Source organism: Bufo bufo, chromosome 1 (genome assembly GCF_905171765.1).
Source record: "Bufo bufo chromosome 1, aBufBuf1.1, whole genome shotgun sequence".
NCBI classification, from domain to species: domain Eukaryota; kingdom Metazoa; phylum Chordata; class Amphibia; order Anura; family Bufonidae; genus Bufo; species Bufo bufo.
In genome coordinates this window covers 76581046-76609029 of record NC_053389.1, presented here as the reverse complement: position 1 = coordinate 76609029, position 27984 = coordinate 76581046, and the positions used below count along the sequence as shown (strand labels likewise).

General features: G+C 46.0%; 1 protein-coding gene across 1 annotated transcript; it reads left to right on the top strand.

Moving 5' to 3' along the window:
• On the top strand, positions 1-27804 carry DLAT (dihydrolipoamide S-acetyltransferase). Its single transcript, XM_040426340.1, has 14 exons — positions 1-309; positions 7384-7485; positions 8839-8963; positions 9417-9567; positions 11966-12092; positions 12568-12743; positions 13624-13777; positions 15707-15774; positions 19737-19832; positions 20608-20715; positions 22475-22593; positions 22671-22833; positions 24384-24520; positions 27360-27804. Exons 1-14 carry the CDS (start codon positions 88-90, stop codon positions 27487-27489), a joined length of 1878 nt encoding a protein of 625 aa, XP_040282274.1. The 5' UTR covers positions 1-87; the 3' UTR covers positions 27490-27804.
• Positions 27805-27984: the final 180 nt, after the last annotated feature.

The following is a 27984-nucleotide window of genomic DNA, read 5'->3' as shown; positions in this document are numbered from 1 at the left end:
ATAGCATTTGCCGTAAGTGTTCCCGGATCGCCGGGGAGGTCATTGAAGAAGGAGAGGACCGAGGCCCTGAGTGTTCCCTCTGCAGCCATGCTCCGCCTGTGCCTGAGGCTCCGCGGCCCTCTCCGCACCACCTTACCGGCCCGGGGGAATGGGAGCCATGCAGGGCGGCTCCGGCGGTGCCACACGGGGGCTGGCAGCCGCTTCAAAGCCCTGATAGGGGCTCCAGCAAGAGTGTCCGCCGCCCGTGTGCCCGGACTCCAGGGGTCGGAGCTCGGGCGGAGGTGGTACAGCCTGCCCCCCCATCAGAAGGTGAGGAGACCGGTAATGGGGGGCTGAGGAGAGATCCAGGGGGCAAGGATCACGTGACAAGACATGTTTCATAAAGTCCTCCTGGTAATGGAAATCTTCCCTGTTGTCATGGTAACTGGTGATTTCCTGCGTCTTAGGGCTCATGCACATGGCGGTATGTATTTTGCGGTCCACAAAAAATACGGATGACGTCCGTGTGCATTCCGTATTCCGTGGAACAGAACAGCCGGCCCCTAATAGAACAGTCCTCCCCTTGTCGGTAATGTGGACAATAAGGCTCCATTCACACATCCGTGGTGTGTTGTGGACCCGCAAATTGCGGAAACCCGCAACACACCCGCCCGGCACCCAATAGAAATGCCTATTCTTGTCCGCAAGCTGTAAATGCTGACAGCACACTGTGTGCCTGCCGCATCCATTCCGTCCCCATAGAAAATGAATGGGTCCGCACCCGTTCCGCAAAATTGCGGACGTGTGAATGGAGCCTAATAGGACACGTTCTATTTTTTTGCGGGACAGACATACGGAAATGGAATGCACACGAAGTAACTTCCTTTTTTTTTTGCGGACCCAATGAATGGCTCCGCATACGGTCCACCAAAAAACGGAACAGACACAGAAATAAAATATTTTCATGTGCGTGAGCCCTTATACGGAGTACGACGGTGTCTGGTGGTAGAGGAGTTATAGAGGCTAATTAGCATATTATAAAAGTTAGATTTCTGGCGTAACGGGGGCATAGATAATGTAGGAGTAGGCTGGTTAGGTTTAGCTGACATTAGCACAGCGCTAATGTCAGCTAGCTTAATAGGGTTAAATCTGGTGACAGAAACCCTTTAAAGGAGCTGTCCCATATTGGACATTGAGGGCATATCGCTACCGATGCCACCAGCAGAAATCTGGCAGGTGTGTGCCAACATTTTGCCAGCAAGCTGCACAGCCCTGGCTGGGTTATTACACAGGTATTCCCACTGTGAACATGTATGGCTGGGTGTTAAATGTGGCCGCAGGGATGGGCACTGCCATGGGCTTCGGATTGGGTTATGGTGCTGGGTATAGAAGACCAGGGGGCCAGAGCGGCAGTGGTGTCACATGAAGGACACGGGAACGGTGTGCACAGAGGTCACGTGTACCTGCAGGAAGCTGTGTAATATGGAAGACCCGTGCACAAGGGGCATCATATTTCACTTTAGAGATGCTAAAGATATGCGTCCAGTACAAGACGTATGAGAGTGTAGAGCGTCAGCTCCTAAGGCAGAAGTTGCGGGGCATTACCTAATAAGCAGTGGAAGGCTACCTGCTCGCAGCAGATGTGGATTTTACTACGCACAAGTTTTTTGTTTGTTTTTTAATTTCAGGTTTTAACGCACTGAAAATCCCCCAAAAAACAATTCTGTGGATTTCAAAATCTGCGCCGCAGCTCAATTTCTGTGCTGAAAATTTCCGTAAGATTTTGAAAATCTCATAACTTTGCCAGTACTGTGGACGCTGTGAAAAATCTACCTTGTGTGGCCCTACCCTAGTAAAAACCCCATCCATTGTTTTTCTTCAAGTCCACGTGAAGCACATAAAAAAAACATGGGGGCCATTTACAAAGGCTGGCTTTTTACGCAGGTCTTTTACCCCCCCCCCCCCTTCCATAGGATTTGGCTAATTTCTGACCAGGCGTGGGGCCTGTCAGATTAGGTGTACCTCCGGCACTCCGTACGTCTAGTGTAGTTTTCGGCCAACCTTTTACTCCTGTTCTCAGATGTAAATTTCCCCCTCGCCCGGCAACCCCAAGTGTCAGACGCGGCCCAAAAAAACGCCTGTGTGCAACAAAAACAGGTTTTGCAACAATTTTTACACCAAAAACTGGCGTACAAATGTTAATAAGTGACCCTCCCAGCGAAACCGTCAGAAGTAATCTGCATGTGGTTGCAGCAGCTCAGCACCGCGTACGGACACCCTTCATAGATTTACGGCGTCCCAGTTGTAGTTGATTTACCGCTAAGCTGTGGCTATACAAGAAGTTGCCGTTTGTTTCAGGTTGTAAAACCGGATGCGGCCTGGTGGAAAGCTGTGGCAGCAAGGCTTTATTTAGCTGTGACGGGGACTATGTTATAGGTGTAGTCCTTCAGGTTCTTCAGACGTTCCATCCCACCCGGACTTGGGTCCGCCGTGGATTTTTCTTAGTGGAAAATCCGTAGCAGATTCCACACTAAACTGTGCAGATCTTGCGGAAATCGTAGCGTACATACTGTGGGTTTGTCATAGATTTTGCCATCAACATTGCGACGGATCCATAGCATATGAAGGCGATTTTGTAAGATCTTCTCCACTTTACTGTCATAGGCCAGTTTTAGACAAGCGTATTCAGTCCGTGAAGCACGTCTCGGGTGACCGATATTTCCCGGACTGAATGCTGCTCCTGTGACATGAGCTCATGGCATTATAACTATTTTTAATGTTGTGTTTCTGCCTGACCTCGGCTGTACTGAATTGTACTGACGGCATTATGTGAGTACAATTCAGTACAGCCGAGGAGAAGCTGGAGAACCCCTTCACCACAGATTTCACCCTTTGCAACGTGGCAGAACCACAGCAAAGTCCATGACCAATTTGCACGTAACGTGTGGCTTTTGCTAAGGTAGATCCGGCTCACACTTTTTTAGACTTCCCATGACAGTCGTATATTTAGTGGCAGCAGTTTCTGTGCTCTGTAGACATCTCTCAGAGGAAGTCATCATATAATATTAGATGGCCTGGTACAAGAGCCGATAACAGAATATACAAGTCTTCAGACCCTTTCATTTTTTTCACATTTTGTTATGTTGGGGCCTTGTGCTAAAATAAAAAATAAATCCCGTTCCCCACCTCCATCATTCTGCCCTGAATGCCCCATAATGAGAAAATGAAAACAGAATTTTATAAATGTTTATAAATTTATTAAAAAGGAAAACTAAAATTTAGCATGGACATAAGTATTCAGAGCCTTTGCTATGATACTTGAATTTTAGCTCTGGGGCCTCCTATGTCTCTTGATCATCTTTGAGATGTTTCTACAGCTTCACTGGAGTCCACCTGTGGTAAATTCAGTTGATTGGACATAATTTGGAAAAACACAGCCCCGTCTATATAAGGCCTCATAGCTGACAATGCATCAGAGCCAAAAACCGAGCCATGAGGAGGAAAGAACTGCCTGTAGAGCTCAGAGATTTTGTGGAGGCAAAGATCTGGAGAAAGGGACAAAAACATTTCTGCTGCACTTAAAGTCCCCAAGAACACAGAGGACTCCATAATTCTTAAGTGGAAGAAGTTTGGAACAACCAGGACTCCTCATAGAGCTGGCCAATCCACTACACTAGGTAATTGAGGGAAAAGGACCTTGGTAAGAGAGTTGACCAAGAACCCAATGGTCATTTGTAGCAGAGCTCCAAAGATCCTGTGTGTACAGTCGTGGCCAAAAGTTTTGAGAATGACACAAATATTAGTTTTCACAAAGTTTGCTGCTAAACTGCTTTTAGATCTTTGTTTCAGTTGTTTCTGGGATGTAGTGAAATATAATTACACGCACTTCATACGTTTCAAAGGCTTTTATCGACAATTACATGACATTTATGCAAAGAGTCAGTATTTGCAGTGTTGGCCCTTCTTTTTCAGGACCTCTGCAATTCGACTGGGCATGCTCTCAATCAACTTCTGGGCCAATTCCTGACTGATAGCAACCCATTCTTTCATAATCACTTCTTGGAGTTTGTCAGAATTAGTTGGTTTTTGTTTGTCCACCCGCCTCTTGAGGATTGACCACAAGTTCTCAATGGGATTAAGATCTGGGGAGTTTCCAGGCCATGGACACAAAATGTCAACGTTTTGGTCCCCGAGCCACTTAGTTATCACTTTTGCCTTATGGCACGGTGCTCCATCGTGCTGGAAAATGCATTGTTCTTCACCAAACTGTTGTTGGATTGTTGGAAGAAGTTGCTGTTGGAGGGTGTTTTGGTACCATTCTTTATTCATGGCTGTGTTTTTGGGCAAAATTGTGAGTGAGCCCACTCCCTTGGATGAGAAGCAACCCCACACATGAATGGTCTCAGGATGCTTTACTGTTGACATGACACAGGACTGATGGTAGCGCTCACCTTTTCTTCTCCGGACAAGCCTTTTTCCAGATGCCCCAAACAATCGGAAAGAGGCTTCATCGGAGAATATGACTTTGCCCCAGTCCTCAGCAGTCCATTCACCATACTTTCTGCAGAAGATCAATCTGTCACTGATGTTTTTTTTGGAGAGAAGTGGCTTCTTTGCTGCCCTTCTTGACACCAGGCCATCTTCCAAAAGTCTTCTCCTCACTGTGCGTGCAGATGCGCTCACACCTGCCTGCTGCCATTCCTGAGCAAGCTCTGCACTGGTGGCACTCCGATCCCGCCGCTGAATCCTCTTTAGGAGACGATCCTGGTGCTTGCTGGACTTTCTTGAACGCCCTGAAGCCTTCTTAACAAGAATTGAACCTCTTTACTTGAAGTTCTTGATGATCCTATAAATTGTTGATTGAGGTGCAACCTTAGTAGCCACAATATCCTTGCCTGTGAAGCCATTTTTATGCTACGCAATGATGGCTGCACGCGTTTCTTTGCAGGTCACCATGGTTAACAATGGAAGAACAATGATTTCAAACATCACCCTCCTTTTTAACATGTCAAGTCTGCCATTTTAACCCAATCAGCCTGACATAATGATCTCCAGCCATGTGCTCGTCAACATTCTCACCTGAGTTAACAAGACGATTACTGAAATGATCTCAGCAGGTCCTTTAATGATAGCAATGAAATGCAGTGGAACGTTTTTTTTGGGATTAAGTTAATTTTCATGGCAAAGAAGGACTATGCAATTCATCTGATCTAGGGATCGACCGATATAGATTTTTTAGGGCCGATACCGATACCGATAATTTGTGAACTTTCAGGCCGATAGCCGATAATTTATACCGATATTCTGGGAATTTTCATTTTTGAGAAAAAAAAAATTCCTACACAAATCTGCTGAAAATTAATATGTTTATTGTTAATGTGTATTTTTTTGTTTATTGTTAATGTGTAGGGACTAGAACCTTTGTCCTATTCACCCTGATAGATCTCTATCAGGGTGAATAGGAGCTCACACTGTCCCTGCTGCTCTGTGCATAGTGCACACAGCAGCATGGAGCTTACCATGGCAGCCAGGGCTTCAATAGTGTCCTGGCTGCCATGGTAACCGATCGGAGCCCCAGGCTTACACAGCTGGAGCTCCGATCGGAGGAGCAGGGGAGAGGGGATCCTGTGGCCACTGCCACCAATGATTAATACTGGGTGGGGGGGGGGGCGCACTGCGCCACCAATGTTTTTACTATTGGCCGGGATTGGGGTGGGGGCGCACTGCGCCACCAATGATTAATACTGGGGGGCTTGGGGGGGGGGGGGGGGGGGGGGGGCGCACTGCGCCCTGCGCCACCAATGAAGATAAGTCTCTCAATGATTCATATACAGGAGGCGGGAGCTGGCTGCAGAATCACATAGCCGGCTCCCGACCTCTATGAGCGGTAGCTGCGATCCGCGGCACCTGAGGAGTTAACTACCGCGGATCGCAGCTATCGCTCATAGAGGTCGGGAGCCGGCTATGTGATTCTGCAGCCAGCTCCCGCCTCCTGTATATTAATGAATGAAAGGCTTATCTTTATTGGTGGCACAGCGGCCACAGCCCCTCCCCTCCTCTTGTCTTCTCTTCTGTCATTGGCAGCAGCACAGGGGGAGGAGACACTGCTTCCTTCCTTCTCCCCTGTGCTGCGGAGGGAACACAGAACGCGCTGAGAGCAGCGCGTTCTGTGTTCCCCATACGTTATCGGTATATCGGCAAAATAGATGCCGATACCGATAACGTTCAAAATCCTCAATATCGGCCGATAATATCGGCCAAACCGATAATCGGTCGATCCCTAATCTGATCACTCTTCATAACATTCTGGAGTATATGCAAATTGCTATTATAAAAACTTAAGCAGCAACTTTTCCAATTTCCAATATTTATCTAATTCTCAAAACCTTTGGCCACGACTGTAGATGGGAGAAACTTCCAGAAGGTCAACCATTACGGCACTCCACCAATCTGGGCTTTGTGGCAGAGTGGCCAGAAAGAGGACTCTCTGATCTGATGAAACCAAGATTGAGTTTTGTGGCCTTTCTAAGTGTCATGTCTGGAACAATCGTGGCAAACCTTGTGGCATCATACCCAAGAAGACTGGAGGCTGGAATTGCTTCCAAAGCTGCTGTAACCAAGTCCTGAGTAAAGGGTCTGAATACTTATGTCAGTGCTGGGTTTTAGTTTTTCTTTTTCAATAAATTAGCCAAAATTTGTAACCTTCTGTTTTCACTTGGTCATCATGGGGTATTGAGTGCAGACTAATGTACAAGGCCGCGACATAATAATTTGAAAAAGTAAAAGGATCTGAAGACTTTCTGTATGTACTGTATGTAAGTGTGGCCCCCAAGATCCGAAACACCAAACAAGTGGACAGGAGGCACATGGACCCCCTTCCTCTGTGCAGTCATTGCTTTTGTAGTCTGTCCAGGCCGCCGATACTCAGCATTTAGCAGCCATTTTTGAGCTGCCACATCTCATCCTTTACCCATCAGTTCCTTGGCAAAATCTCAGGGAGAAGACCTGGAATTTCATGGCTCTTTTTGACCACTTTCTGAGTGATGTCTTTTAATGTTTTCAGTGTTGGTCTCTGTTCACAGTTTGTTTTTGCACGTGTCAGAGGTTTATTTCAGGATCACTCCCTGACATATATTTCTGGGGCGCCCATCGGCCTGTATTTTTTTTTTTTTTTTTTACAGTGGGATCCTATGGCCGACGTACATAGCAGGATATGTCTCATCCTTCTGTTATATGTCAGGAGATCCTCCCAATGTTTACCTCAGATACAGGCTCAAAACGAGATGTGAACAGCGCCTGACTGAGATGTCACTGTCTTTTTTATGATGGCCCCCATTATGTGAAATGTTGGGGGAGACTTAGCTGTGCCTACCATTTCATTGGACATATTCCTCTCTCTTTTAGGTGCCTTTGCCTTCTCTCTCCCCCACTATGCAGTTGGGGACCATTGCCCGATGGGAAAAGAAAGAAGGAGAGAAAATTAATGAAGGCGATCTCATTGCTGAGGTAATGGCCAAAGTGTAAGTGTGCCGCTGGAGGACGCTGCAGGCGGCGCTGTATCCCAGGCTGCTGTATTTAAAAGGCATTTGTCAGCAGATTTGTACCTATGACACTTGCTGACCTGTTATATGTGCACTTGGCAGCTGAAGGCATCTGTGTTGGTCCCATGTTCATATGTGCCCGCACTGCTGAGATTTTTTTTTAATTATATATATGCAAATGAGCCTCTAGGAGCAATGGGGGCGTTACCGTTACACCTAGAGGCTCTGCTCTCTCTGCAACTGCCGCACCTTCTGCACTTTGATTGACAGGGCCCGGCAGGCATCACTTTTAGACTGCCTGTTCCTGTCAGTCAAGAGCCTCTAGGTGTAATGCTAACACCACTGTTGCTCCTAGAAGCTCATTTGCATATATTAAAACCTAATTTTTCTCTGCAATGTGGACACATATCAACATGGGACCAACACAGATGTTTTCAGCTGCCAAGTGCACATGTGACAGCTCAGCCAGCGTCATAAGTACAAATCTGCTGACAAATGCTCTTTTAAAGGGGTTGTCTGAGTTATTTTTTTTGTTCTTTGTATGTTTCTAACTAGGCAAATGTAACAGCTTTGCCATGCACTTACTGCATCTGTAGTTGCTCCTTTCTCAGATTTCACTGAGGGTCACATGACCTGTGCTGTCAGCTTTTCTCCCTGCTCTGATGATGTTTCCTGCATAAGCCTGAGAGATCAGATATGAGTCTGTACACCAGAAGTCACTGCTGGCCACACCCTCCCGGATTCTTAACCCCTTCAGCTGCACAGACTCAGGGCTGAAGGCTTTACTGAGTAGCTGCAGGCAGTGAGGAGACAGATGCTGGGCACAGGAGCTGACAGAGGAGTTCTGCAGAGTATTGCACAAGAACTGGTAAGGGGAAGATCCTGTGTGTATCAGCAGTGTCATTGTACATCTGGGACTTGTAGTCCTGCACATACAACATGCTGCTGAGTCTCCCAGCAGGCAGACATGTCACTCAGGGCAGCTCTTGTATTCACTCCCTTAGCAGAGCAGGGGGAGGGGCGGAGATGGTTTTTATTGCAGGTAAACAAAGGGCCAGAAGAGAACCAGGGAAATGAGGAAATATATATTTTTTGCTGCAAAACTTGATTACGTTAGTTATATTCTGCGGACCATCAGATGTACAGTGCTATATATATATTATTATTTTTTCATAACTCAGACAACCCCTTTAACGCCAGAAGAGCTTTTATTATAATTAATTGAAATTGGTAATATCCGTGCAGTGTGACTGGTGTGAACTAGGCCGCACGCTCTGTGACATGTCTGTAATATTACCCGGCTCTGATCTTTTCACAGGTGGAGACTGACAAGGCCACAGTCGGATTTGAGAGTCTGGAGGAATGTTATCTTGCAAAAATCCTTGTGGCCGAAGGGACGAGAGATATTCCTATCGGTTCCATAATCTGCATCACAGTAGACAAGTGAGTGACGGGCAGTGCACCCATGTTCTGTACATGGGCAGGGGCTGAACAGCCATTTTACCTATAATATGTTTTCAGTGGCTTTGGCTTTAGCTGTCCTAATGATTTAAGGCCGGGGCGATGTACTGTATATAGTCTAGGAAAACTCTCTGCTGTCACAGATGGATAGCTACGCCTGCCTCCTCCAACCAGACATACGTAGAGACATGTCGCGCCTGTTTAAAGGGTTGTAATAAAAATAAAGGGTCAGAAGGGCTTAATCAAAAATAATGGGTCATATTCACTTCCCCAATCCCCAGTAATTGGTTGAGGGACTAGGAAGTAGAGAACGGCTATCATTTCTTTTAACCTATTTCTTTTTGACCTCTGACTTCTTACTGACCAGAAAACCCCTTTGATCTATGTGGAAGAATAGTTATGATAATGGGTATCCTTTTATTTCTCGATCTGCAGACCAGAACTCATTGATGCCTTTAAGAACTACACCTTGGACTCTGCATCTCCTCCCGCTCCTGCAGCCCCAGCAACCCCACCACCGGCTCCTGCCCAACAAGCCCAAGCACCTGTTCAAGCCCCTGGAAGCTCCTATCCAACGCACATGAAGGTAATCCGGACTTAAATAAGACTATGGGGCACATTTATTACGACCAGTGTTTTAGACGCCGGTCTTAATAAAGCCCCATAGCTGGCGGCGGATCCACCGAAGTTATGAAGAGGTGTCGGCCTCTCCCTTCGGCGCTTCCAGCGCCAGTTCTAAATGTAAGACCGCTTCCTTGCTGTCTTAGATTTAGACCTTTTTCTATGTCTAAAACAGGAGTAGGAAATTGGTAAATGAGACGGCCCTTCCCCGCCCACACGGCACTCACAATTTTAGACCTGGCGTGAGCGGGACAATGTTGAAGATAGCGGCGCAACTAACCGTTGCACCACCATCTTTGCCTGAAATATGCCTAATTTTGGCGGATTTCAGTATAACAAATAACCCCCTATATTCACACCTGGGACATTGATGATATATCGCTAGGATAGGTGCTTGTGTTCCATCTCCAGAATGGGGCCCCTGAAGTGAAGGAGACCACACCGTGCATGCACGGCCACCTCTCCTCAGCTATTTTTGGAACTCCCATAGCGGTGATGGGAGGGTGGCCGTGCATACACAGCTACTCTCTTTTCACTTTGGGAGGCCCCCTGTGGAGATAGGTGTGGGTCCTACCTCTAGGACCCACTCCTATCAGACATTAGTAGCATATCCTAGCGATATGCCATCAGAGTCCCAGATGGGAATACCCCTTTAATGGTGGATGTTTGCTTCTTAAGCAACAGTAGTAAGCCATGCATTGACCAGTCGGCTTGTGTAGGGCATGGGATAGGGAACTCCTACCTTCCAGGAAGGCACTTTCTTGTATCGTCGGACCCTTATGTTCCAAATTTACTTTTCCAAAGTATATCTCAAATTTATCATGATAATGTAGCCACTTGAAAACTGTCCCAGGTTCCTCATGGTTGCATCCATCCATCCATCCATCCATCCATTTCCATCTGCCATGCTTAAAAAGATATATACAAGTGAACCCATTAAAGGGGTTCTCCGGCACTAGAACATTTTGGCTGCTTACCTCAAAAACGGCAACAGACCTGTAAACTGGTTGGGTGTGGTATTACAGCTCAGCCCCATTCACTTCAGTGGAACTGAGCTGCAGTACCAGACACCACCCATGGAGAGGCGCCGAGCTGTTTATGGTATAAATCAGCCATGTTTTTACAAATCCTGGACAATCCCTTCTGACATCTGTGCATTTGGGCACCTGAGGACAAAGCGCATTCTAAAGCCAGTGCCCGTATGGTTTGAAGGTCATGACGTAATATAATTAGGTGACTACATGGTCCATGGCCTTGGACTGTTTGGTCCTCTGCACAGGAGATCCTGGAAACCTTTGCAAAGCTTAGAGGCCCATAGACAATGCAGTCATGCATTATATCCTGTGACGGCTGGAGGTGACATCAGATGGATGACCTTTACCCACATTAACCCCTATTAGGCCTTATTCACACAAACCTATTTACAATTGTCCATATTGCGGCTGCACGTTACAGTAGCGCATGTTCAGAGTTTCTCTGGAGGTGTGAATAGCACAAATAATTTCTATGGGACCACATGCTGTTTGTGTGCAGCACATTGTGCGGTTTTATGGACGGAAATCAGTGTGAATAAGGCCTAAAGGTCCCTTTTAGATGGCACAAATCATCAGGCAATTGTCGGGAAGAAAGCGTTTCTTCCCGGCAATCGTCTGCTCGTCAGTGAAGGAGACTGCTGTATTTACATAGTAACATAGTACATAAGGCCGAAAAAAGACATTTGTCCATCCAGTTCGGCCTGTCATCCTGCAAGTTGATCCAGAGGAAGGCAAAAAACAAACTGTGAGGCAGAAGCCAATTTTCCTCACTTAATATAAAAAATTCCTTCCCGACTCCAATCAGGCAGTCAGAATAACTCCCTGGATCAACGACCCCTCTCTAGTAGCTATAGCCTGTAATATTATTACGCTCTAGAAACACATCCAGGCCCCTCTTGAATTCCTTTATTGTACTCACCATCACCACCTCCTCAGGCAGAGAGTTCCATAGTCTCACTGCTCTCATGCAGTGATCTCCTCCACAGTATGGGGAGGAGTGATCACTAATGCCATCGCTCATCCCCATACAGACTCGTTGTTTGCCGGCAAATTCTGATTTAGGTGCCTACACAAATTATCAGGCGGCCCCTTTACACCGCCAGATAATTGCTAACGAGCGTTCCTATGAGAGCTCGTTAGCGATTATCTGGCGGATTTTCGGCCCTTGTAAAGCGCCCTTTACTAGCATATGGCTGTGAGTGGACATCGCAATGGTAAATCCTTTCTGTCATTAGCCTCTTTTGAACAACGTTTTTATAGCCCATTGATATTCATGTCCTTTGTGGATTTATAATTTAATATCTATTAACTCTTTCTCTTACTGAACAGATCATGTTACCTGCACTTTCACCGACCATGACGATGGGCACAGTACAGAAATGGGAAAAGAAGGTTGGAGACCAGCTCGGCGAGGGAGATCTCCTAGCAGAGATTGAAACAGACAAAGCCACCATAGGTACCTGCCATCTGAGCCGTGGTGGAATATACACATCACTCATAACCCAGTATTCTTCAGGGTGTACTCCTATCAATACGCTAGACACCAGTGATGCGCTACAGTGGAATATTCATTGGTCAGCGGTCGCTTCCTGTACTGCTGAGTAAGAGCCACTGAATAATGCCCACAAACTCGGCCTGCCTGGCCGTCAACAGTTCTTGCTGGCAGGAGATATGTCAGCTTGGCGTGTTCTTGCTATGTGATGGCACAGGATTGTAGAAGTGATTGGTGTGGCTGCCCACATTACTATAGTGGTAGACTTTACCAGTACACAATCAACCGTAGGCTTGTGCAAGTTCCCTCTGTGTGTATTGCTAGCGGGTACATTTCCATCCCCTGTAATCGTCTCCATCGTATGCCTAGGTTTATCTAAGCTTCATTGTGATTGCAGGCCCAGTATGAAGGGTTAATGACGTTCATTCTTTTCACTAAGGTTTTGAAGTGCAGGAAGAAGGTTATTTGGCTAAAATCCTGATACCTGAGGGCACTCGGGACGTACCTCTGGGGACACCCCTTTGTATAATAGTGGAGAAGGAGTCCGATGTTGGAAGCTTTGCAGATTACAAAGAAACCAGTGGAGAAGTGGACATCAAGCCGCAGCCTGCTCCGGTAAGGAGGAGAGAAGGTCGCAGACCCTTGTATGTAAGGCTCTGTTCACATTTGGATTGTGGTTTCCATCAGGCGTGGAGTCCTTCTGAACTGCTTGAATCTCAAGTCCCACACTTAAAGGGATTATCCAGATGATATTTTCTTCCTTTAAACCTTCTCAGAATGCTGTAACAAAAAGTCATACCTCGCGTATCTCTGGTGCTCCCATTCCAAAGCTTCCAGGGCCCCTACTTTCTGGTGCCTCTCACCACACAGGGAATGCCATTTTGCCAGCTGTAGTGGATCACCACTGTGGCCAGTGACTGGCTGAGTGGGCATTTCCTGTGTGTTGCGGGACCAGAAAGCAGAGACTGTCAGGTGACGCTGTGAATATGCCTTTTTTTTTTTTTTTTTTTTTTTTTTTTTTTAGCTATTCTGAGCCTTTTTAAAGGTGTTACCTGACTCTGTGTAACTGGATAGGTCATCAGCATCTGATTAGTGGAGGTCACCCAGGACCCCTCCTGTGAGTGCCACAGCTTTCTAGCCGTTTACCCTAAACCAGTGATGTCACGTCCATCGGTCACGTGGCCTAGGTGTTAAACAGCAAGAAGTTTGTGGCGCTCACAGGAGCTCCAGTGTTTTCTCAATCAGCTGATCGGTGGGGGTGCCAGGGTTTTACACCACCACCGATCAAATGCTGACGACCTATTCAGAGGATAGGTCATCAGTTACAAAAAGTTGGTATTTTTTTGATAACTTGACCTAAAAGAAAACATGGGATTGTGTTATTACATATAAAATGGTGAGAAGCCCCTCATCATATTAGCAGACCGCCTTACTAACACTGCATAGTTGTGTGTTTTTTGTCGTGCCCTCCCTGGTAACCATATTTCTGTTAAAGTCTTCAGGACTACCACCAGCTTCTTCTGTATCTCCCCCTCCTTCTGCACCAGCTCATACCCCGACTCCTACTGCAACCAAGGGAAGAGTGTTTGTAAGTCCTTTGGCTAAAAAGCTGGCAACTGAAAAAGGCATAGATATTAAGCAAGTTAAAGGTAAGTTACTGTATGTCTTCATACAGTACGTGCTGTTCAGCAACTTTCTTAAATATGGGGGATACATATTGGGTATGGTGTGTGTGCTAGTACTACTGATCACTAGAATGTACGCCTGTCATAAACACAGCCGCTGGTCAAGCGTGTGCACCGCTGCTCCATTTATTCTCTATGGGACTGCAGGAAATTCAGAGTGCAGGACTACAACTTCTTCTAACCGGAATACCCCTTTAACCCTTTCCCGACAGCCACCATACATGTACAGTTCATGTTGGGTCTTTAAAGATGTCGCACACCCAGGAGCTGAGCGGGCACCATAGGCACCGGGTGCTTACTGTTTTACAGAGCAGACAACTGATGGTCAAGTCTGTGATTGGCGATAATGCCTATCATTGACTTTTTAACTCCTTAGATGCCTTGGTCATGGCATCTAAGCAGTCCTTTCCAGGGAGCGCTGTGAAACTCGAGCTGAGTCCTTCAGTTGCTATGACAGCCTCTGGCCCTTTTGAAGGCTCCGAGGCCTGTTACAGTGAAGTTGCTATCAAGCCCTGCCTAAGACAGGGCTTGATGAGAGTGCATTGAATCTCCCATTGATTGCAGTGTTAAATCATTGCAGTTTATAGGAGAAACGATCAGAAGATTGCATGTTAAAGGTCCCTAGGGGGACTTAAAGTAAGTGTGAAAAAAGTTTAAAAAAAATAAAATAATAATTGCATCTCTTCACCTCCCAAAAAATAATTGGATAAACAGTGATCCAAAAAGTCATACACACCTCAAATTAGTATCCATAAAAAATACAGATCACCCCACAAAAAATCATCCCTCACGCAGCTCCGGAGACATTAAAGGGGTATTCCCATCTTAGACAATGGGGGCATATCGCTAGGATATGCCCCCATTGTCTGATAGGTGCGGGTCCCACCTCTGGGACCCGCACCTACAAGGAGAACGGAGCGGAGAAAGTTAAGGAGGGCGCACTGCGCATGCGCAGCCGCCCTCCATTTATTTCTATGGAGCCGCCGAAAATAGCCAAGCACTGGCTCGGCTATTTCCGTCGGCCCCATAGAAATGAATAGGAGCGGTGGTCGCGCATAAGTGGTGCGCTCCCATTCACTTCAATGGGAGAGGCGGGGAGCTGCGCCTGGTGGTGGACGGACCCCGGGGTTCTCCAGCCACAACTCTCCTCGGCTCCGTCCTCCTTGTAGGTGCAGGTCTCAGAGGTGGGACCCGCACCTATCAGACAATGGGGGCATATCCTAGCGATATGCCCCCATTGTCTAAGATGGGATAACCCCTTTAATATAAAAACGTTATGGGGAAATAGGGCAGAATTATTACTATTTTTTATTTTTTTTTCCAGCTTCCCCCTACCGACTACATTGTATGCAATATTAATGGCTCCATCAGAAAGTACAACTTGTCCCGCAAAACATAAGCCCCCTATGTGAAGAGAAAACTTAAAAATGTATGGCTTTTGGAAGGCAGGGAGTGAAAAACAGAAAATTGCTGTGTCAGAAAAAGGGAGAGGTCATGAGCCCTGGTAAAAAAATATTGCAGCATCAGGGATGTAGGCAGATGTAAGATGAACTTATGCATTATATATGTCTTAATATTTAGGCTGCATTAACCTTCCGGGTCCGTGCCTCCAGCGCAAAAAATAGGACATGTCCTATCTTTCGCTGCATCTTGTGGATCCTGGACACATTGAAGTCAATGGTTCTGCACTGTGATGCGGAGTGCACATGGCCGGTGCCCGTGTTTTGCGGATCCGTGGTTTGCAGACCGCAACACGGGCGCTGCCGTTCCACAGTCATGTGAATGCGCCCTTACTTTGAGCTCGTTGGCGCCCTTCACTTCATGCTCTGATATCAGTTGTGCTGTATCCTACTGACATAGAGGTAAGATATTGGTTTTCTGGTCTTATTTCAGGCACCGGGCCGGAAGGCAGAATTACAAAGAAAGACGTGGAGACATTTGTCCCTCCCAAGGCTGCTCCTGTAATTATTAAACCCCTTATGTTTTATAGTCATATGCAGAATAATACTTTAATAATACTGTAAACTTTGTAAGCATCTGCATGACAAGTGGGCTGCAGCGATCACAGGTACTAATCCTGTCTAATATTCAAACTCTGTTAGCGAGATGTTATACACTAAGTCAGTTCAAGATTTTCTTGCTGCAGCAAAAAAATGGCACACTATATTAATAAATCTGGCGCATTTTGCATGTTGAGACTTCTAGACCCAATACACAAGTGTCTAGTTAGGCACAAAAAGTGTCTTAAAGGGGTTGTAGCATCTCACACATTGGTGGCATCACTGGTACATGCCACCAGTATCAGATAGGTGTGGGTCCCACTATCTGTAGAAAAGGGCACCCAAAGCGAAGGAGCACTCATCGCGCATAAGCCACCAATGTGAGATAGGTGGGGGTCCTACCTCTGTGACCCGCACCTATTTCTAGATCGGGACCCCCAAAGTGAAAAAGGGCACACCACACAAGCGCAACCAACGTCCATTCACTTCTATGAGGGTGCCAAAAAGAGCTGAGTGAGTATGTATTGCTTTTTCTGGAAGTCCCATAGAAGTGAAGGGAGTGTTCACCACACAATCGCGGACAGCTCTCTATTCACTTCTATAGGAGTTCCAGAAACGGGCGAGCCAGTGCTCCACTCTTTTTGGCACTCCCATAGAAGTGAATGGAGGGTGGTTGCCCTTGCGTGGTGTGCCCTTGTTCACTTTGGGGGGCCCCGATCTAGAAATAGGTGCGGGTCACAGAGGTAGGACACGCACCTATCTGACATTGGTGGCATATTCTAGCAATGTGTGGGAAGGGACAACCCCTTTAAACACCTATGAAATGTACTGCACACCATGTACACCAGAATTCTGACTCCTTTAGATTAGTAAATCTGCCTCCATGTTTATAGCTAAACCATCTTCACCCTCTACAGGTTATATTATAACATAACCTATAGAAAAAAGCACACTCTACATTATGGCCCCTATGGCTAGCATTTATTGGCTTATACACATGGAGCACCATATACATTTATGTCTGTTATCTTACATTGGTTGCTATATTACAGTTCTATTATAAGCCTGACTACTAGTAATACCCTGGTCACTAGGGTTGTTTTGATTCTGCTTCGATACCATAAAAAAGTATTGCCATATTTTGATACCATGCAAAAAAAAGCTGCGTGCATTCCGCATTTTGTGGAACATCCAGCCCATAATCGAACAGTCCTATCCTATTTTTTGGGGGGACAAGGTGACAAAAAAAAATGGCAAATCGCGCGTTTTTTCTTTTACAGCGTTCACCGCATAGGAGATTTTTTCTATATTTTAATAGTTTGGACTTTTCAGATGTGGCGATATGTAATATATGTTTATTTATTGTTTATATATTTTATATGTAAAATTGGGAAAGGAGGTGATTTTATACTTATTTTTTTGGTGTTTTTTTTTTTTACTTTTATTGAATAACTATTTCCCCCCTTAGGGGCTAGAACCTGGGATCTTTTAATCCCTTGTCCTATTCACCCTAATAGAGCTCTATTAGGGTGAATAGGATCTCACACTCTCCCTGTGCTCTGTGCATAGTACACACAGCAGCAGGGAGATTACCATGGCAGTCAGGGCTTCAGTAGCGTCCTGGCTGCCATGGTAATCGAGACCTGGGATTACACTGCTGGGGCTCCGATCAGAAGCTGCCACTGCCACCAATGAGGAGACGACCCTGTGGCCACTGCCACCAATGATTTTAATACTGGGGGGGAGAGGGGGTACATTGCGCCACCAATGATAATTAACGTTTAATACAAATACAGCCGGCGGCAGTTAATTGCCTCGGATCGCAGCGCCCTGTCAGAGGTCGGGTGCCGGCAATGTGTTTCTGCCGGCTGTATTTGTAATGTATTAAACGTAAGTTATCATTGGTGGCGCAGTGCGCCCTCCCCTCCTCTTCGTTCCCATTGGTGGCAGCAGCACAGGGGGAGGGAGAGACTGCTTCTTTCTTCCCTGTGCTGCTGAGGGAACATGGCCGCGCTAAGAGCAGCGCGCTCCATGTTCTCTGATACTAGGCTGTGCAGTAGCAGGGCTCCAGATGGCGACCAAAACGGTCGCCAATGCGCCTTAAAATTTGCAGATGGCGACAAGACTTTTTAGTCTTGTCGCCATTTGCGACTGTACCGCCGCGATCCTGCGCAGCCTAAGTTCTCTTCAGTAGCACAGTGGAGAAGGAAGGAGTCCCTCCCTCTCCACTGTGACGCGGCCGCCACTACCACCAATGGGGAGATAGGAGGGGAGAAGCTGTCGCCAATGCGCCACCAATGAATGTAAAACATAAGTATAGGCAGCGGTATCACAGACCCGGCACCTGGCCTCAATAACTGGGCATGCGATCCGCGGCAATTAACCCCTTAGGTGCCACAGATTGCATGCCCTGTTATTGAGGCCGGCTGCCGGGTCTGTGATACCGCTGCAGACAATTGTATAAAAGAGTTAAAGAGGACCTTTCGTGGGTCCAAAGAATATGAACATAGTAGCAGGCTGCATAGAGCGGCGCCCAGGGATCTAAGTGCACTTACTATTATTCCTGGGCGCCGCTCCGTTCGCCCGCTGTGGCCCCCGGTATTTTCAACATTCGGGGCAAGGAGGAGGAGACGCCAGTGTCTCTCCTTCTCCCTGACAGCAGCGCTGTCCAATCAGAGCTCAGAGCGAGGGAGTTTTTTTTTCTCCCTGGCTCTGAGCTCTGCGCTGTGATTGGACAGCGCTGCTGTCATGGAGACAGAGAGACACTGGCGTCTCCTCCTCCTTGCCCTGAATGTTGAAAATACCGGGGGCCACAGCGGGCGAACGGAGCGGCGCCCAGGAATAATACTAAGTGCACTTAGATCCCTGGGCGCCGATCTAAGCAGCCTGCTACTAAGTTCATATTCTTTGGACCCACGAAAGGTCCTCTTTAATTACATTCATTGGTGGTGCAGTGCGCCCCCCCCATTGTTATATGGTGGCCACAGGGTCCCATCCCCTTCATTGGTGGCAGTGGCAGATTACACTGCTGGGGCTCAGATCGTTACCGTGGCAGCCAGGACGCTACTGAAGCCCTGGCTGCCATGTTCAGCTCCCTGCTGCTGTGTGCACAGAGCACAGAGCAGCAGAGAGATGTGTGAGATCCTAGTCACCCTAATAGATCTCTATCAGGGTGAATAGCACAAGAGATGAAAAGATCCAGGTTCTAGTCCCCAAGGGAAGAAATGGTTATTAAATAAAAAGTAAAAAAAAAATATAAAAATACTAAAAGTTTAAATGGCCCCCTTCCCAGTTTTACATATAAAATTTACAAACAATAAAGAATAAACATATTACATATCGCCACGTCCCAAAAAGTGTGAGCTATTAAAATATAAAAAAATATTTCCGCTCGGTGAAGGCCGTAACAGAAAAAAAACCTCTAAACCACGCAATTCGCCATTTTTAGTCACCTTGTCCCCCAGAAGATGTCCCTGGATGTGAGAGGCATGTGGTGCTGTATTCTCCTATATGTAGAGCTGGCTCATTACTGTGACCTGCGTCTCATCTTCTCAAAGTCCTTTTTTTTTTTTTTTTTTTTATTATATGCATTTTTAATTTGGCGACTAAAAAATGTAATTTGGCTCCTGGTCATTTTTTTTGGTCTGGAGCACTAAGACAGCCTAGTATCGATAAAAGACAAATCCTGGTATCGTATCGATACCAGGCTAAAAGTATAGAAAGTTTAATACCCGAAACAACCCTACTGGTCACTATGTCAGTTGAATACCCACTGTATATTATAAGCCACTAAGTGTACAGTATATATAATATGTAAAAAGTGCAATCGGACTTGATATGGAAAAGACTGAGTACATCGTACCCAGCGCTCGGCACTGCTTCATCCTGGTATAACGTGTTCTGTGATTACTTTATGCCCTTAGACTCCTGCCGCCGCGGCCCCACCAGCTCCATCTCCAGCCGTGGCAGCTGTTCCTACTGGAGTTTTCACGGATATCCCTGTTAGCAATATCCGGAAGGTGAGATTGGTGATCCCTGTCTGCTGCACGCCACGATAGTCACATTAGACAGACCGCTAAAAGCCTGGTGCGGCCTCGTAACCATTGCCGTTTCACCATGATGTAGAGTGGGAGTACAGCACTGCAGATAACTGATGAACGTTTCAGCTTGTAACATAACTGACTCAGCATAACGTATGAAGAGCAGCTCTTGAGTACATAATTCTGCTCTAAGAAATATGTGCTCAATAAAAAAAAAAAAATAATCCTGTTCTATTAGGCTGCACTGTAAAGTTGACTTTGAGATTTGAAGTGGAGAACAAGCTGAGCTGTTGAGCAGTGTCGTCTCCGGCACTCACGGCAGTTCATCAGGTCGGATAGAAGATGATTGGCCAATCATGCCATTAAGATGTAAGGAACAAAATCTGTCATCAAATCATCGGTGAGAACTGTGGGCAATTAAAGAGGTATTTCCACAATCCACAGGATAGGTGATGGCTGGGGGTCCCGAGCCCCCCCCCCCCCCCCCCCCCCCTCATTCCTCCTCAATGCTCAACTGCAATAAGGACGACTTTGGATGGAATGGCTTAAAATAAGGTGGGGGAGTGAAAATCCTCCATCTTGGCCGGTATTCCTCTCCCGTCTTTGGGTGGAGATGCGCTGTACAGTGGAGTTATAGGCAGATGTTCTGCTGTGTGATCGGCTCTCAGCCATGGTCACATTTTACTACCAGGTACAGGAGGGTCCTGATGTGGACCTAATGCATTGCTGCACTAACCTCTGATCTTTCCTGCAGGTGATTGCTCAGCGGCTCATGCAGTCCAAACAAACCATACCTCATTACTACCTGTCCATCGATATCAACATGGGAGAAATCCTGAAGTTAAGGAAGGAGTTAAATGAAGTAAGACTGGATTCAATTGTATATTTCTTTTCTTTCTGCACTTTTTCACCCCCCCCCCCCCATCGTCTCCTCTGTATTCTCCTTTACATCATGCTTGATGTGTGCCCGTTCTGATGTGCCACTTAATATACTTGACACATTACACTAAACTTCCCATAATATGGAATGGATGGGACTTCCAGATTATTGGAAATTCAAAAGTTTATGGAAACTTTAAAATGAGTTAATCAGGAGGTTTTCTCATGAAGAGAACCTTTTTTTGTTGTTGTTGTAATAGCAGCATGTAGGGCCAGAGATTTCTATCGATCTTTCCCCTGTAGTGGCTGAAATGTAGCATTACATGGCAACCATGGCAGGGGGGACCCCCTCAGTGACATTCCATATGCATTAATAGGGGCTTATGGACAGAGGTTGTCATTGTGAGACTACATAATTTGAGACACCTAACCTTTTTAAAGGGGTTTCCTCAATCCAGCACATAGAATGTATCATGTACATTAAGTTAATACAAGGCACTTACTAATGTATTGTGATTTGTCCACATTGCCTCCTTTGCTGATTCATTTTTCCATCGCACTACACACTGCTCGTATTCAGGGGTTACGACCACCCTGCGACCCTGTGGTCGTGCTTGCACACTATAGGAAAAGGTGCCACCCTCTCGGGTGCCTGGGACTGTGGGAGCGCACATAGGACATGTGCAAGCACGGCCACCGCTGATGGATTGCAGGGGGGTCGTAACCCCTGGACACGAGCAGTGTATACTTTGATGGAAAAATGAATCCAGCCAGCAAAGAACCAATATGGACAATCACACTACATTAGTAAGTGCCTTGTATTAACTTTCTCTACATGATAAATGCCATTTGCTGAAGAGAGACAAGTTCAACCCCTTTAAGAGCAGCAGTAGAGACTTTCTGCACAAGCCACTGACCTGTTAGATTTTCGACGTGCTTGTACACATAAGCCTCCAAATCTTAAACTTATGAAGAAACAAAGGGGCAGTAGCTCATCGTAAAGCGCTGTGCTCTTAGCCTTCATCACCTCTGCTGGGTTTTTTGAGTGTGTGAAGTACTGATCCATAGAAAATATATGTGATGTTCTGCGCACACACACTTACAAAGCTGAGCATAGCCAAGGAAAGCCTTCGGGGCAGAGAGCTCTGGGCAGCGCTGCTGACCCTTTGTTTTTCCATCAGGGGTTCAAGTCACCTTTTAAGAAACAAAATGACTGTCACTCATTTACAAGCACAATAAAGAGTCACGACAGTAGGAGAGCCACAGGCTGCGGTGCGTTGGCTCATCGTAGCCTGTACATTTTAATACTGTACGGAGACGGATCTCTGTACAGTATTAGGGCTCATTCACACGACCGTATGAATGGGTCCGCATCCATTCTGCGGGTGCGGACCCGGTCATTTCAATAGGGCCACAAAAGATGCGGACAGCACACTGTGTGCTGTCCTCATCCGTGGTTCTGCAGAAAAGATAGCTTGTCCACAATTGCGGACAAGAATAGGCATTTTCTATTATGGTTGCAGCCATGTGCGGTACGCAAATTGTGGAACGCACCCGGCCGGTATCCGTGTTTTGCGGATCCGCAAAGCACTACGGCCGTCTGAGTTGACTCTTAATCTGAAATTTTGAACGAAGCGATTTTGGATGTAGCATCTGAAGCTCACTTCTCTCCTCACTATTGATAGCCCTAACACTGCAGTATAAATGATTGACCCGTGATTGGTTATCTTCTTCTTCTGCAGGTTACAAAGTCTGACAACCTTAAGCTCTCGGTCAATGATTTCATTATTAAGGCATCGGCTCTATCATGTCTGAAGGTGCCTGAGGCAAACTCCTCCTGGATGGACACTGTTATTAGACAGTAAGTTGGACAAGTCCAGGGATAAGCGGCGTCCAAATAGATTTTTAAGTCTAATCTCCAATTGTCTATTTTTCTAGAAACCACGTGGTGGACGTCAATGTGGCGGTTAGCACACAGGCCGGGCTTATTACACCTATAGTTTTCAATGCGCACATAAAGGGCCTTGCATCCATCAGCAAAGATGTGGCGTCCTTAGCTGTACGTGCACGAGAGGGCAAACTAAAGCCCCACGAGTTTCAGGTATGTTCCTTGACTTGGACAGAGGCAGTCTGTCACCATAGACATGAGACTAAACATCTATTGATAATTCACCAGTGTCTGATCTTCAGGGGTCTCCAGCTGTGTCCCCTTAATCAGACTTGGGTGACATACCCCAGTGTTCTGCTACCCTTGTCTGAGATGACCTCTTTTAATCTTTTATTACAGTCCTTATCCACTGGGGATAAAAGTGGGTGCAGATCTGAGCCTCGGTGGTTTATATAAAAAATAATCTCAAGGGGTTGTGCTTTAAACTGTTTCACTCGAAAGTGTATTTTTCGTTCCTTCTTGGATTAAAGGGATTCTGTCACCTTGTTTTAGGTTATAGAGATGCGGACATGCACGGCTAGATCGCCGCTAGCATGTCCGCAATATACCGGTCCTATAGGGCTGTGCCCTTTTATAAAAAAAAATAAAAAATGATTTTAGAGATATGTAAATGAGCCGTGTAAGGTGCCCAAGGGGCTGTACGAACCTTCCTGGTGCCCAGCCACGCCAGCCTGTGAAGGAGCCTAGCACCGACTGCGTCCTCCGAATCTCCTCTTTTCGTCAGATTGCTGTAATCTCGCGATGCGCAGTTCCTTCCCTGAAGCTGATGCCAGCACAGGGAAGGAACACTATACCGGCACTGCGCATGCGCAAGCTCGCAGCAATCTGTGACGAAAGGAGGAGATTCGGAGGATGCAGGCGGTGCTGGGCTCCTTCACAGGGGGGCGTGGCTGGGCACGAAGAAGGTTCGCACAGCCCCTTGGGCACCTTACAAGGCTCATTTACATGTGCTTAAAAAATTATTTTAGAGATAATAAAAGCACACAGCGCTATAGGACCGGTATATTGCGGACATGCTAGCGGCGATCTCTATAAGCTAAAACGAGGTGACAGAATCCCTTTAACTTCTTTTCTTTTTTCAGATTTACCTCTTTCAGTTTTCTCTTATCCCCCTTGCTTGAATCTTATTTCCTGGCTTTTCATGTGTCCGCTGTCCCATTGTGCCTTAGTGCAGTGAGATGTGTCCTGACACCAACCACACCCCTTGTTCTTACCAATGACACTTGTGCCTCCTACATCATAAGGCCACAATGCAGGACATAACCAACAGCAACTGGATATCAGCATAGATTTACCATAGGGTTCAATGGTCGCCTAATAACTGTAGAATAGCAGTTTTGATAAATGGTGTTATTTGGGGAAAGTGATAAATGTACTCCCCCCCCCCCCCCCCCTCCCCTCCAAAGGACATTGCTGTTTTATGTTAGTACCACAACCCCTTTAAAGGTCTATTGCTGCTGGCATAGTTAAAAGGAGTTGTCGATGTCGAAATATAAATTGAATAGCGTAAAGGGGTTAAAAACAATAAAACATGTTACCCTTGCTGGTCCAAACCTCCTGTCGGGGGGTTAAACAGTGAAGTGCCATATACCAGCTGCGTTATACAGGCACAGCATTGCTGCAGAGGCAGGGAGGACTGACCAGCAGCAAAGAAGTAAAATCAACCAGATGATTAAAATTGTCATTATTGTGCGCTTTTCTAGGGTGGAACTTTTACCGTTTCCAACTTGGGCATGTATGGAATCAAGAATTTCTCCGCCATAATTAACCCACCTCAGGCGTGCATCCTTGCCGTGGGAGGATCGGAGAACAGACTAATACCAGCGGACAACGAAAGAGGGTAAGGAAGTAATGTAGAGATTTATGGCCTTAGCCAGTAGCTGACTGGTAGGGATTCTGTTCCGGCAAGACGTTGCCTTGTTTTGCCGAAATAATCTCACCAATCTTGAAACGCCTTGATGTGCTTCAATAGATTCCAATCGGAGACATATTTCAGTGGCTATTGGAGAGTTTCTCGAAGCTCTTGCAGCGCCTTAATATGCTTCAATGGATGCAATACAGACATCCAACGGTTGGCTCATACCCTCTTGTGTAGATAGGACAGCAGGAACAACTAACCCTAGAAGACCCTAATTAAAGGGAGGGAACTCTGAATGCCCTGCCTATCTATACAGAGCACTCGCCCCGTAAGGGGCGACCACGTCCGGATACCTAACCCTATACCAGGGCAATATCTCTAGTAAACCCTTTAAAATAGTTCCCAACGTGCCATGTTTCATTAGATAACTCATCAGGGGAAAAGGACAAAATAGGGTATCCTTCAAAGAATTGATTACAAATTGAATATAAATGGTATGAAGCTGGCAAAGTTAGTAAGTCAAAAGTATGCATAAATAAAATGAGGGGAAGGAAAAAATAACCCACAAACCTCCCATGTAGCAATTGCATACATGCCGGCAGTGGGTATAAGCTGCATGTCTATACGCCGGATCTGGTGTAACAATTGAAATGGCCGTGTCCTGCGCGCCTGATCCCGGGTCTTAAATCTTGCGCCGGTCTTCAGTTGGCGCAGGCGCACTCAGTGGAGGACGCTCGCTCGGCCGCTCCATCCTCAGTGCGCCTGCGCTGATGACGTCACATGTACACCCGGCGCAGGCGCACTGAGGATGGAGCGGCCGAGCGAGTGTCCTCCACTCAGTGCGCCTGCGCCAACTGAAGACCGGCGCGAGATTTAAAACTCAGACAGGGCCAGTCAGAGAACTAGCGCATTCGCTGGCCCTGTCAATCAACATGAGGAGGGGGCGTCATTATGAATGGAGGATGCGGCTGCTACCAGCAAGTAGCCGCCCTACCTGCTGCTAGAGAGGTAATTTGCATATTATAAAAGTCCGTTTTTTAATATAACTACTGAACCAAACTGAGTAATAGCCCTATATATTGAGAAATCGCAGCATAAGGATTTTATTGAGCCAAAAAAAAAAAATGAGTTTAGTGGAGTGACAGAAGCCCTTTAATTATAAATATAGAAATAAAAGGGGTGAGACTGGACAGATTAAGGAGAATACCGCTCCTCTCAGCCTAGAATTCTACATTAAGGGTAAGGGTACTTTCACACTAGCGTTATTCTTTTCCGGTGTTGAGTTCTGTCCTAGGGGCCCAATACCGGAAAAAAACGCATCAGTTTTATCCTAATGCATGAGGCGAGCAATCCGTTCAGGATGCATCAGTTCAGTCACTGTACGGTTTTTGGACGGAGATTTTCTCCGTCCAAAATTCCAGAACACTTTTAGCATTATTTTACATTAAAAGCATTAATGCCGGATCCAGCCCTAAATGTTCCGGAAAAACGGATCCGGCTTTGCGGTCTGCGCAGACCTTTAAAAATGTGAAAAAGATAAATGACAGATCCGTTTTTCCGGATGACAACCGGAGAGACTGATACGGTATTGCAATACATTTGTGAGACTGATCCGCATCCGGATCCGTCTACAAATGGTATCCGTTTGCATACAGATTGCCGAATCCAGCAACGCAAGTGTGAAAGTACCCTTAGACCCTAGGAATACCATTAAACAAAACCGCTAAAGCTGTATAGAGTGCTCTGTATAGATAGGCAGGGCATCCCGAGTTCCCTCCCTTTAATTAGGGTCTTCTAAGGTTAGTTGTTCCTGTTGTCCTATCTACACAAGAGGTTATGAGCCAACCGTTGGATGTCTGTATTGCATCCATTGAAGCATATTAAGGCGCTGCAAGAGCTTCGAGAAACTCTCCCAATAGCCACTGAAATATGTCTCCGATTTACATCTACGGAAGCACATCAAGGCGTTTCAAGGACATTGTCATTTTCCGTTTTTGTTTTTTCACACCCTGCCTTTCTGGAGCCATAACTTTACTTTTCCGTTCGCATAACTGTATGAGGGCTTGTTTTTTGCCGGAGAAGTTGCACTTACTAATGGGACCATGTAATATTGCATACAATGTAGTGGGAAGCTGGAGACTAAATTCCAAATGGGTTTTGTTTTTATGGCGTTACCTGAGAGGTAAAACTGACCGGTTCCCTTTATTCTCCGGGTCGGTGCGATTACAGCATTCCATTTATATAGTTTTGCTGTGTTTTTAATACTGAAAAAATAAAAACTTTGGAAAAGAATATTTTTTTTCTCTCTTTTCATCGCCATTTTCTGACCCATGTACCCTTTTTATAGTTACATCTACGGAGCTGTTTGAGGGATCATTTTTTGTGGGGCGATCTGTAGTTTTTATGCTTATTATTTTTGGGTGTGTATGACTTTTTTGTCACTTTTTTTATAAAAAAAATAAATAAATTTGGGGGGAGGTGAAGCTACAAAAAGAATGTAAAATTGGCCATTTTGAATTTAATTTTTTTTTCCCATTACAGGATAAATACATTTATATTTTAATAGTTTGGGATGCAGCGAGGCATTTTTTTTTTTCACTGAACCTGCAATCAGATTGCCTTTCCCACACACTAATGTAATTATTTAGTGCATGGAAAATTCATTCTGTTCCAATGCAGTGCTGCCACTTGGAGGCCTACGTTGGAATATACCGGTGATCGGCCTGGTAGACTTGTACAGGCTCAGGCCTATCATGACTAAGGAACTCTAGTTTCTGTTTCAAGCTTCTTGTCCATTCCTTAATTCTTGTTCCTATTGCAGGTTTGATGTCGCCAATATAATGTCTGTTACGTTGAGCTGCGATCACCGCGTGGTGGACGGAGCAGTCGGTGCTCAGTGGTTGGCTGAATTCAAAAAGTTCCTGGAGAAGCCGACCACCATGCTGCTATAGAGTGGATGTTCTCCTCTCCAACTATTTATATCGGCCTCTCTGAACACTTACAGAAAACCTACATAACATTTTTTATTTAAGCGAACAAAACGAAGCGGCGTCGTTCTCCCCCCCCCCCCCCCCCCCCCGTGCTGTACAGATCACCAGTGCTCCACTCCAGTCATGGGTCTCCTGAGGACTGTGCGGTGTCCATGTCATCAATGTTCAGTGTCTTCCTACAAGGGTTTTAAATCCCACCTATCGGCTCTCCTGAATATATATACGAGATCTGCATATTTTGCCAATTAATAAATGTCTCTTTAGACAATGCAGAGACCTTGGTTTCTTTGTTCTGTTTTTCAGATAGTGTTTTTTTTTTAGAAAGTCAAGCAGTTTTCTGTAGTTACTAGATTATCATTTTTTAGGAGCCACTATTCCCATTGTCCTGCGGTAACCTGGAGTCTGGATCTCAGGAACACTTGGTTATAGAACGTATGCAATGCCTTATCTAACAGT

Excerpts from the sequence above, each read along its gene's own strand:
- DLAT (XM_040426340.1), top strand. The coding sequence starts at position 88 with ATGCTCCGCCTGTGCCTGAGGCTCCGCGGCCCTCTCCGCACCACCTTA. Across the intron at positions 22,594-22,670 it reads ATGGACACTGTTATTAGACA|AAACCACGTGGTGGACGTCA; the intron begins GTAAGTTGGACA and ends CTATTTTTCTAG. Across the intron at positions 22,834-24,383 it reads TAAAGCCCCACGAGTTTCAG|GGTGGAACTTTTACCGTTTC; the intron begins GTATGTTCCTTG and ends GCGCTTTTCTAG.